The 12,139-nt window shown below is 41.4% G+C and overlaps 3 protein-coding genes across 8 annotated transcripts in view; all 3 read right to left on the bottom strand.

Annotated features, from left to right (window-relative positions):
- LOC122990858 (protocadherin gamma-C5-like) overlaps positions 1–12,139 on the bottom strand; it is a 293,120-nt gene that overhangs the window by 230,548 nt on the left and 50,433 nt on the right. Inside the window, exon 1 of one of the 6 annotated variants that reach the window (XM_044364416.1) lies at positions 5,525–8,156. The exons of 4 other annotated variants lie outside the window; for them this stretch is intronic. In XM_044364416.1, the coding sequence (XP_044220351.1) occupies positions 5,525–7,915 (2,391 nt within the window). In that variant the 5' untranslated portion in view covers positions 7,916–8,156. Of the gene's footprint in view, positions 1–5,524; positions 8,157–12,139 lie in introns of those variants that run through there. One more of the 6 variants, XM_044364424.1, reaches the window with a different exon arrangement.
- Positions 738–3,315, bottom strand: LOC122990918 (protocadherin beta-15-like). Its single transcript, XM_044364492.1, has one exon. The coding sequence runs from the start codon at positions 3,195–3,197 to the stop codon at positions 738–740; it is 2,460 nt and encodes an 819-aa protein (XP_044220427.1). The 5' UTR covers positions 3,198–3,315.
- LOC122990917 (protocadherin beta-15-like) lies at positions 9,573–12,048 on the bottom strand. Its single transcript, XM_044364491.1, has one exon. It carries the CDS (start codon positions 12,030–12,032, stop codon positions 9,573–9,575), a length of 2,460 nt encoding a protein of 819 aa, XP_044220426.1. The 5' UTR covers positions 12,033–12,048.

Below are 12,139 nucleotides of genomic sequence, written 5' to 3'. Positions count from 1 at the left end.
CTTCGAATGAGTATCAATCCTGAAGAGGCTCTAACAATGAAGCCAGATCACAAAAAACGACAAATTCATATAAAAATATCAAATCATGAAATATCTAAATATTTTGGCAAAGGCTGTATTTGTACAAATCTCCTGAAACAAATTTCATCAAAGGAGAACAAAGACAACAGCCTAGAACACATGGGGGGATTACTTCTAAAATGCATCAGAAAATCAAAGTTCAGCACCAAGGACAGAGTAACAAGGATCGTATTAGAAAAGTTTTGACTCATTACAACATTCAAATGAGCAACTATGTGATCAGATAGAGACTGATGAACTTAGAGACAACACAAGCAACAACTGGTCTGAATGAAGTCTAAAAAAGTGCAAGGAATTGACAGTATTGGTGTGCGTCTGTGTTCATGAGTGCATGCATACAGGATGCACGTGTGTGTATGTGTGTGTGTTTCGTGGGTGGGTGTGATGGGTTAAGATTTTTATGAGCCTCTGTAAGAGTTGCTGTAAAGGCTGTGCGGTATTACATGAATCTTGTACAGGAAAAAGCAAACAAATGCAAAGGCTGTCATGTTTAAAGGGTAACTTTTAACGCGAGGATTGATCTAAAAACAAACTAAATCAAGAAAAGCTGAGGTCTAGAGTCTTTAGAAACCACCATGAATGCTTAAACAGCTCTCGGACACATTCAAATTTTTTGAACAACAACCGCAGAAAAGAACAATGCAACTGAAAGAGAGTCAAAAGAAAGCACCAGAAGGGTTTTTGTAGGCCAGAGAACACGATTTAAGTGACATTGAATGTGTGCATACCTCAGGAGAGCGATCACAATCTCCAAACACTTCAGCAAAGTCTGTTGGACTTTTCCTCAGAGTCTGGTCAGCAGGCAGAGTGTTGTCATTGTAAGATGTCACGAACTTAAAGTCACTGGTTCTAGACCCTGTTGTCAAGTAGGCGTCATAATTATAAGTGCTGCGTAAAGTTCCTGTGCCGTCAACATCTGCGTAATTAGGAGGGAGATACGCGCTGGGGATGGCAACTGCTCCATCAAACAACAGTCTGGGCTTTCTCCTGCGACAAAACCTCACACCAAGGATGATGATGATGAATGTCAGAAAAAAGGTGGACACGGACACCAGCGCGATGATCAGATAAGAGGTCAGTTTGGAATTCTTCTCATCATAAGAAATATCCTTCAGTTCTGGGACCTCAGCCAAGTTATCAGAAATAAGTAAATACATGGAACAGGTGGCAGAGAGAGAGGGCTGTCCGTTATCTTTCACTGACACAATGAGGTTCTGTTTCATGCTGTCAGATTCAGAAATGTCCCGCTGTGTCCTGATCTCTCCGCTGTGGAGACCAATACTGAAAAGTCCCGGGTCAGTGGATTTGACTATATGATAGGACAGCCAGGCGTTCTGTCCGGAGTCTGCATCCACCGCTATCACTTTGGACACCAGAGAGCCTCCGTGTGCAGCTTTGGGGACCAGCTCGGTCATGAAGGAGTTGCCCTCCGGGGCAGGATACAGTATCTGAGGAGAGTTGTCATTCACATCCGATATGAACACACTGACGGTCACGTTGCTGCTGAGCGGAGGAGAACCGTTGTCTCTGGCCATCACGTGCACTTTAAAACTCCTGAACTGTTCATAATCAAACGACCTCACAGCGTGGATCACCCCCGTGTCTCCGTTAACAGATACATAGGAGGACACCGGGGCTCCGTTCACCTCACCAGGTAACAGAGAATAAATCACTGTACCGTTTTGTCTCCAGTCAGGGTCTCGAGCAGTAACGGAACATAAAGTGGAGCCAGGTTTGTTATTCTCAGTCACATATGCGCTGTAGGACTGTTCCTCAAATACAGGTGGATTGTCATTGATGTCTGCTACAGATAACTGAACAGTTTTAGAGGAGGACAGAGGTGGAGAGCCCTCGTCAGTGGCAGTGATTGTAATGTTGTAATCAGACACTAGTTCACGGTCCAGTTGTCCTGTAGTCACCAGAGAATAGTAGTTTTTAATAGAAGGAACCAACTTAAAAGGGACGTTTTGTTGAATGGAGCAGCGGACCTGTCGGTTATTCTCAGAGTCTCTGTCCTGCACGTTAATGATGCCCACTTCTGTACCAGGTGACACATTCTCTGGTATGGGGTTGGTTAGTGATTTCAGGTAAACAACTGGCGCGTTGTCATTTATATCCGTAACTTCAATAATTAATGTTGCATATGACGCCAATCCCAGACCATCTTTTGCGCTGATCTGCATTTCATATGAAGATTCTTTTTCATAATCAATAGATCCAGCCACGTTGACCTCTCCTGTTTTAGGGTTTAGAGAGAAGATTTGGTTTTCATCTGAAACATGGTCAAATCCATAAATAACTTCACCATTCACTCCTTCGTCTGCATCAGTAGCACTCACTGTGATCACAATAGTATCGAGAGGAGAGTTTTCAGGCAGACTGGCTTTATATACGGTCTGGCTAAACACTGGTACATTATCATTAGCATCCAGTACAGTGACGTGTATGACTACAGTGCCTGATCTCTGAGGAGAGCCACCATCAAATGCGGTAAGCAAGAGCGTCATCTCCTTTTTATCTTCTCTGTCTAATTCTTTGTCTAAGACTAATTCACCATATTTTCGCCCACCGCCCTTTGTCTTAACATTTAATGAGAAGTGTTCATTCTGCTGAAGTGAGTAACCCTGAACAGAATTTTCTCCGATGTCTCCATCGTGAGCCTCATCCAAGAGAAAACGTGCACCCTTGTCTGCCATTTCACGAATTTCAATCTTAAGTGAATCCTCTTTAAACTGCGGTGAATTGTCATTGATATCTTGAACGCGGATGTTAATACGGTGCAGTTCTAAAGGATTTTCCAGAACAAGATCTTGTTTTAAAACACACGATGCCTTTTTCCCACAAAGCCCTTCTCTGTCAATCCTTTCTTGTACAATCAAGTCTCCGGTACTGAGATTAACTCCGCAGTACTTAACGTTGTTATCCTCCGTATCGATACGGACCTTGCGAGCGGACAGTCTGCCCAAATCGAGTCCCAGATCTTTAGCGATATTTCCAATTATAGATCCACGTTTCATCTCCTCGGGAATAGAGTAGCTGACGTCTCCATAGACGGTGTGGAGGACAAGAAAAATACAAGCAAGGCCGTAGTGCAGCGCAAACCTGCTGAATCCCATTGTTACTGCGAGACAGAGCCACACATTCAAAACTCTTACTAAGCAGGTCAAAATATATCACCGGTGTATCCGTGATTCCTTCTAATTAATAAAAATAGTCGTTGCAGTCACTCACGAAGCGTTTGTAGTCAGCTGAGGTGCAATACCAGAATCAGGCTTCAAATTCGTTGTCAGAGAAGGGTGGAGAATGAACATGTCTTCTCGTTTGCTGGTACACACTGACACCATGAGTATTTCTTTAGACATAACAAGACCATTTGTGATATTTTCTTTTTTTTTATATGTTTAAAAGATAGACTCGAAGAGTTAATCGTATATATCACTGAATAAATAAATAAATGAAAATATCCTCATCATTTTTGGGTTACCTTAATCTATTGAGATCTTGTGATGGAAGAAAACCACCAGAAAATGTGGATGTCATCAAACTGTTGAAATTCTGTCTCGAAGAGAGTCTCGTGTTTACAAAAGATTATGGTGTGTCAAAATGTAGACACATTAGAGACGATGCCCACAGACAAAAAGAGAAACCTTTTCATTTTAGTTTTCTGTTCATGTTTCTTTTTTATCTCGAAACTTCACTTGCTGCATGAGGAAGATAAACGTCTGTGCAAAAATCTCATGTCCCTTCTTAATGAAACGGTCGTCGTATTTTTCTTCCCTTTCCAGTCTTTCTTTACATTCTCACCTTACTGGGTTAAGTCTTGATCAAGTTAAACAGAGGACAATCGTAGTGAATCTCTACATATAAACGTCATGTGTTCACATCCTGTGAGAAAGTACTATTTACATTGTAATTTTGTAGATTTGAAGCCTTATGTAGAAATTTATTGAAGCATTTTAACTAGAGAAATTGAACCTACTGGACATCATTTTAGTTTTATAGCCTGTAAATTAAATTGCTGTGTGCCTTTGAACATATTACAAACTTTGCTTCAAGTGAACACACTGCAATCAAATATAAATCAATCTTAAATAATCATGAACTTGTATGAACTTTCCAAAGTCAGAGGTGAGGTCACACATCTCTCACATAATTATCTGTTTAAATGCTTGAATTTTCCCTAATAGGCAACAACATCAGTAAACTTTTTTTTTTTTCACTTTTACCCACGAAATCAAACATCTCTAACAAAAGACTAATTAGATACAGTTTATATATTGTGTGTGTTATTATTTCATGATATATTATTTAAATGAAGTTTGGCAAACCTTAAAGCAGGCTTACAATGATAACATCTGTCACAATTGAGTTATAAAGGTAAAAATGCATCAAATAAAACGATATCAAAGTTTCAGGATAAAACTACACTGTTTTTCTGAGCTGATCTGTCAAAATGACTACAATGTGTTGTATTTTAATGGATGCATTAATCTACATACATGTTGTAACGTTTTAGGTTTTGTGACAGTACCATTTAATGCTGGAAAACAAAGAATGGTATCAATCCAAGAAACGATTACATTGACACAAAATATCTTAGCAAACATAAAAGCATGAATTTGATGTTTAAGAATAAAATAGCATAAAATTAAGGCAGAAGGCATTTTACATATATAAGTGCACTTTAGGAAAGCAACACTCCGCAAGCAAAACAGAAAAAAGAGGCTCCTTTTGTTAACAAAGCTCTAAGACTGCATCCTATTATCCATTAATGATTAATAAACTATGAATAAGTATCAACCCAAAAGAGGCTCTTTCAGTGAAACCAGGTTGGAGGAAAATGTGAAATGACAACAGCCTAAAAGACGGAAGAAAATTACCTCTATTTGAGCACCAGAAGATTAAAAGAAATTCAGCACCAAGGACAGAGTAACAAGGAACGTAATTCTAAAAGTTTTCCTTCAACATAAAAAAGGACAAGTCATGCAACCACATAGAATCAGACGCGCTTAATGGGAACAAAAAAAGAAGTTGGCCTTAAAAATATCTAAGAGAAAAAGTAAAAAATCTAAAGAATTGACAGTATACGCATATTAAACGAGATAACATGCCCATAGTGTATTGGTTTGTGTGTGAGTGGAGTGGGGAGTCTGTAAACATTCTTCTTGCAAATCTTGATTGAATAAAGAAAACGAATGTAAGGGCTGTAGTTAAAGTAACCTTTAAAGTGAGATGTGATCTTCAAAAAATTGTATCGAGAAAAATTGAAGTCTAAAGCTTTTAGGAACTATCATGAATTGTTAGCAGCCCTCAAACCTATTAAAAGTGTCATTAATCACCGCCAGAGAAAATAATAATGCACTTAAAAGAGACAAAACAAAGCAGCAGAATTGCTTCTTCGGGACGTTGAACACGATTTGAGTGACATTAAATGTGTTCGTACCTCAGGAGAGCGATCACAATCTCCAAAGGCATCAGCAAAGTCTGATGGACTTTTCCTCAGAGTCTGGTCAGCAGGCAGAGTGTTGTCATTGTAAGATGTAACAAACTTAAAGTCACTGGTTCTAGATCCTGTTGTCAAGTAGGCGTCATAATTATAAGTGCTGCGTAAAGTTCCTGTGCCGTCAACATCTGCGTAATTAGGAGGGAGATAAGCGCTGGGGATGGCAACTGCTCCATCAAACAACAGTCTGGGCTTCCTCCTGCGACAAAACCTCACACCCAGGATGATGATAATGAAGGTCAGAAAAAAGGTGGACACAGACACCAGCGCGATGATCAGATAAGAGGTAAGTTTGGAATTCTTCTCATCATAAGAAATATCCTTCAGTTCTGGGACCTCAGCCAAGTTATCAGAAATAAGTAAATACATGGAACAGGTGGCAGAGAGAGAGGGCTGTCCGTTATCTTTCACTGACACAATGAGGTTCTGTTTCATGCTGTCGGATTCAGAAATGTCCCGCTGTGTCCTGATCTCTCCACTGTGGAGACCAATACTGAAAAGTCCCGGATCAGTGGATTTGACTATATGATAGGACAGCCAGGCGTTCTGTCCGGAGTCCGCGTCCACCGCTATCACTTTGGACACCAGAGAACCTCCGTGTGCAGCTTTGGGGACCAGTTCGGTCATGAAGGAGTTGCCCTCCGGGGCGGGGTACAGTATCTGAGGAGAGTTGTCATTCACATCAGATATGAACACACTGACGGTCACGTTGCTGCTGAGCGGAGGAGAACCGTTGTCTCTGGCCATCACGTGCACTTTAAAACTCCTGAACTGTTCATAATCAAACGATCTCACAGCATGGATCACCCCCGTGTCTCCGTTAACAGATACATAGGAGGACACCTGGGCTCCGTTCACCTCACCAGGTAACAGAGAATAAATCACTGTACCGTTTTGTCTCCAGTCGGGGTCTCGAGCAGTAACGGAACATAGAGTGGAGCCAGGTTTGTTATTTTCAGTCACATATGCGCTGTAGGACTGTTCCTCAAATACAGGTGGGTTGTCGTTGATGTCTGCTACAGATAACTGAACAGTTTTAGAGGAGGACAGAGGTGGAGAGCCCTCGTCAGTGGCAGTGATTGTAATGTTGTAATCAGACACTAGTTCACGGTCCAGTTGTCCTGTAGTCACCAGAGAATAGTAGTTTTTAATAGAAGGAACCAACTTAAAAGGGACGTTTTGTTGAATGGAGCAGCGGACCTGTCGGTTATTCTCAGAGTCTCTGTCCTGCACGTTAATGATGCCCACCTCTGTACCAGGTGACACATTCTCAGGTATGGAATTAGTCAGTGATTTTATGTGTATAACTGGTGCGTTGTCATTTATGTCAGTAACTTCAATAATTAATGTTGCATATGAAACTAATCCCAGACCGTCTTTTGCGCTGATCTGCATTTCATATGATGACACTTTTTCATAATCAATGGAACCAGCTACTCTCACCTCCCCCGTTTTAGAGTGTAACGAAAATGCATTGCTATCTTCACCTGAAACATGATCAAATCCATAGGTAATTTCGCTATTTAAACCTTCGTCTGCATCAGTAGCACTCACTGTGATCACAACAGTATCGAGAGGAGAGTTTTCAGGCAAACTGGCTTTATAGACGTTCTGGCTAAACACTGGTACATTATCATTAGCATCCAGTACAGTGACGTGTATGACTACAGTGCCTGATCTCTGAGGAGAGCCACCATCAAATGCGGTAAGCAAGAGCGTCATCTCATTTTTATCTTCTCTGTCTAATTCTTTGTCTAAGACTAATTCGCAGTATTTTCGTCCGCCGGATTTCGTGTTAACATTTAGTTTAAAATGATCGTTCTGCTGAAGTGAGTAGCTCTGAACAGCATTTTCTCCGATGTCTCCATCATGAGCCTCTCCAAGAAGAAAGCGTGCACCCTTGTCTGCCATTTCATTAATTTCAATCTTAAGTGAATCCTCTTTAAAATGCGGCGAATTGTCATTGATATCTTGAACGCGGATGTTAATACGGTGCAGTTCTAAAGGATTTTCCAGAACAAGTTCTTGCTTTAAAACACACGATACCTTTTTCCCACAAAGCCCTTCTCTGTCAATCCTTTCTTGTACAATCAAGTCTCCGGTATTGAGATTAACTCCGCAGTACTTAACGTTGTTATCCTCCGTATCGATACGGGTCTTGCGAGCGGACAGTCTGCCCAAATCGAGTCCCAGATCTTTAGCGATATTTCCAATTACAGATCCACGTTTCATCTCCTCGGGAATAGAGTAGCTGACGTCTCCATAGACGAGGTGGACGACAAGAAAAATACAAGCAAGGCCGTAGTGCAGCGCAAACCTGCTGTATCCCATTGTTACTACGAGACAGAGCCACACATTCAAAACTCTTACAAAGCAGGTCAAAATATATCACCAGTGTATTCGAGATTCCTTCTCATTAACAACAATAGTCGTTGCAGTCACTCACGGAGCGTTTGCAGTCAGCTGCGGTACAATACCAGAATCAGGCTTCAAATTCGTTGTCAGAGAAGGGTGGAGAATGAACGTGTCTTCTCGTTTGCTGGTACACACTGACACCATGAGTATTTCTTTAGACATGACAAGACCATGTGTGATTTCTTTTTTTTTTTTCTTTTTAAAAATAGGCAAATTCAGTGGCCCGTATTCATATAAAAATGAAAAAAGTAACATTTACTATTTTAGGTTTACCTTACCATGGCTATTGAGACGAGCTATAACACCACTGACTAATGTGATACTGGAAAAAACCCACAAAAACATAAATTTGATTTAACTGTGTGCCGGGAAACCCCCCATTTCTCATCAACGTTGGTGAGTGAAAAATATGAAAAAACACAGTAACTATATTATGTCCGAAGAAAAAGGGTGAAAACTTTCATTTCGAATTCATTTTAGATGTTTCATTTTAACTCAGAACTACACATGCTGCATGGGAACTGATGTCAAAAACTCTGCTGTCTCTTCTTGATGAAATGGTTGTCGCACTTTTCCTCCCTTTCTGCACTTTCTTCACATTTCCACCTCACTGCTGGGATGAAGTAAAACACAGGGAAATGTAACCTTATTCTGTTCACATCCTACGAGAAAGCATTTCTTACTTCATAAATTTACAGATTTAAAGCACGTGCCATCGATTGTTTCTCCTATTAGAGCACACCTCAGAAAAGCCATACTCCTCAAAACAGGACAAACTAACACAGCGGCTCCATTTTAAATTTGTTCATACTGCTGTAATGCCGAGTCCCACTATCTGTTGACATTAATAAACTTCGAATGAGTATCAATCCTGAAGAGGCTCTAACAATGAAGCCAGATCACAAAAACGACAAATTCATATAAAAATATCAAATCATGAAATATCTAAATATTTTGGCAAAGGCTGTATTTGTACAAATCTCCTGAAACAAATTTCATCAAAGGAGAACAAAGACAACAGCCTAGAATACATGGGGGGATTACTTCTAAAATGCATCAGAAAAATCAAAGTTCAGCACCAAGGACAGAGTAACAAGGATCGTATTAGAAAAGTTTTGACTCATTACAACATTCAAATGAGCAACTATGTGATCAGATAGAGACTGATGAACTTAGAGACAACACAAGCAACAACTGGTCTGAATGAAGTCTAAAAAAGTGCAAGGAATTGACAGTATTGGTGTGCGTCTGTGTTCATGAGTGCATGCATACAGGATGCACGTGTGTGTATGTGTGTGTGTTTCGTGGGTGGGTGTGATGGGTTAAGATTTTTATGAGCCTCTGTAAGAGTTGCTGTAAAGGCTGTGCGGTATTATATGAATCTTGTACAGGAAAAAGCAAACAAATGCAAAGGCTGTCATGTTTAAAGGGTAACTTTTAACGCGAGGATTGATCTAAAAACAAACTAAGTTTTAGAGTCTTTAGAAACCACCATGAATGCTTAGACAGCTCTCGGACACATTCAAATTTTTTGAACAACAACCGCAGAAAAGAACAATGCAACTGAAAAGAGTCAAAAGAAAGCAACAGAAGGGTTTTTGCAGGCCAGAGAACACGATTTAAGTGACATTGAATGTGTGCGTACCTCAGGAGAGCGATCACAATCTCCAAAGGCATCAGCAAAGTCTGTTGGACTTTTCCTCAGAGTCTGGTCAGCAGGCAAAGTGTTGTCATTGTAAGATGTCACGAACTTAAAGTCACTGGTTCTAGACCCTGTTGTCAAGTAGGCGTCATAATTATAAGTGCTGCGTAAAGTTCCTGTGCCGTCAACATCTGCGTAATTAGGAGGGAGATAAGCGCTGGGGATGGCAACTGCTCCATCAAACAACAGTCTGGGCTTTCTCCTGCGACAAAACCTCACACCAAGGATGATGATGATGAAGGTCAGAAAAAAGGTGGACACTGACACCAGCGCGATGATCAGATAAGAGGTCAGTTTGGAATTCTTCTCATCATGAGAAATATCCTTCAGTTCTGGGACCTCAGCCAAGTTATCAGAAATAAGTAAATACATGGAACAGGTGGCAGAGAGAGAGGGCTGTCCGTTATCTTTCACTGACACAATGAGGTTCTGTTTCATGCTGTCGGATTCAGAAATGTCCCGCTGTGTCCTGATCTCTCCGCTGTGGAGACCAATACTGAAAAGTCCTGGATCAGTGGATTTGACTATATGATAGGACAGCCAGGCGTTCTGTCCGGAGTCCGCGTCCACCGCTATCACTTTGGACACCAGAGAGCCTCCGTGTGCAGCTTTGGGGACCAGCTCGGTCATGAAGGAGTTGCCCTCTGGGGCAGGATACAGTATCTGAGGAGAGTTGTCATTCACATCAGATATGAACACACTGACGGTCACGTTGCTGCTGAGCGGAGGAGAACCGTTGTCTCTGGCCATCACGTGCACTTTAAAACTCCTGAACTGTTCATAATCAAACGACCTCACAGCGTGGATCACCCCCGTGTCTCCGTTAACAGATACATAGGAGGACACCGGGGCTCCGTTCACCTCACCGGGTAACAGAGAATAAATCACTGTACCGTTTTGTCTCCAGTCGGGGTCTCGAGCAGTAACGGAACATAACGTGGAGCCAGGTTTGTTATTTTCAGTCACATATGCGCTGTAGGACTGTTCCTCAAATACAGGTGGGTTGTCGTTGATGTCTGCTACAGATAACTGAACAGTTTTAGAGGAGGACAGAGGTGGAGAGCCCTCGTCAGTGGCAGTGATTGTAATGTTGTAATCAGACACTAGTTCACGGTCCAGTTGTCCTGTAGTCACCAGAGAATAGTAGTTTTTAATAGAAGGAACCAACTTAAAAGGGACGTTTTGTTGAATGGAGCAGCGGACCTGTCGGTTATTCTCAGAGTCCCTGTCCTGCACGTTAATGATGCCCACCTCTGTACCAGGTGACACATTCTCTGGTATGGGGTTGGTTAATGATTTCAGGTAAATAACTGGCGCGTTGTCATTTATATCCGTAACTTCAATAATTAATGTTGCATATGACGCCAATCCAAGACCATCTTTTGCGCTGATCTGCATTTCATATGACGATTCTTTTTCATGATCAATAGATCCAGCCACTTTGACCTCTCCTGTTTTAGGGTTTAGAGAGAAGATTTGGTTTTCATCTGAAACATGGTCAAATCCATAAATAACTTCACCATTCACTCCTTCGTCTGCATCAGTAGCACTCACTGTGATCACAACAGTATCGAGAGGAGAGTTTTCAGGCAGACTGGCTTTATAGACGGTCTGGCTAAACACTGGTACATTATCATTAGCATCCAGTACAGTGACGTGTATGACTACAGTGCCTGATCTCTGAGGAGAGCCACCATCAAATGCGGTAAGCAAGAGAGTCACCTCCTTTTTATCTTCTCTATCTAATTCTTTGTCTAAGACTAATTCACCATATTTTCGCCCACCGCCCTTTGTCTTAACATTTAATGAGAAGTGTTCATTCTGCTGGAGTGAGTAACCCTGAACAGCATTTTCTCCGATGTCTCCATCGTGAGCCTCATCCAGGAGAAAACGTGCACCTTTGTCTGCCATTTCATGAATTTCAATTTTAAGTGAATCCTCTTTAAACTGCGGTGAATTGTCATTGATATCTTGAACGCGGATGTTAATACGGTGCAGTTCTAAAGGATTTTCCAGAACAAGATCTTGTTTTAAAACACACGATGCCTTTTTCCCACAAAGCCCTTCTCTGTCAATCCTTTCTTGTACAATCAAGTCTCCGGTATTGAGATTAACTCCGCAGTACTTAACGTTGTTATCCTCCGTATCGATACGGGCCTTGCGAGCGGACAGTCTGCCCAAATCGAGTCCCAGATCTTTAGCGATATTTCCAATTATAGATCCACGTTTCATCTCCTCGGGAATAGAGTAGCTGACGTCTCCATAGACGGTGTGGAGGACAAGAAAAATACAAGCAAGGCCGTAGTGCAGCGCAAACCTGCTGAATCCCATTGTTACTGCGAGACAGAGCCACACATTCAAAACTCTTACTAAACAGGTCAAAATATATCACCGGTGTATCCGTGATTCCTTCTAATTAATAAAAATAGTCGTTGCAG

Source organism: Thunnus albacares, chromosome 10 (genome assembly GCF_914725855.1).
Source record: "Thunnus albacares chromosome 10, fThuAlb1.1, whole genome shotgun sequence".
Lineage (NCBI taxonomy): Eukaryota > Metazoa > Chordata > Actinopteri > Scombriformes > Scombridae > Thunnus > Thunnus albacares.
This window is presented reverse-complemented; position numbering and strand designations above follow the sequence as displayed.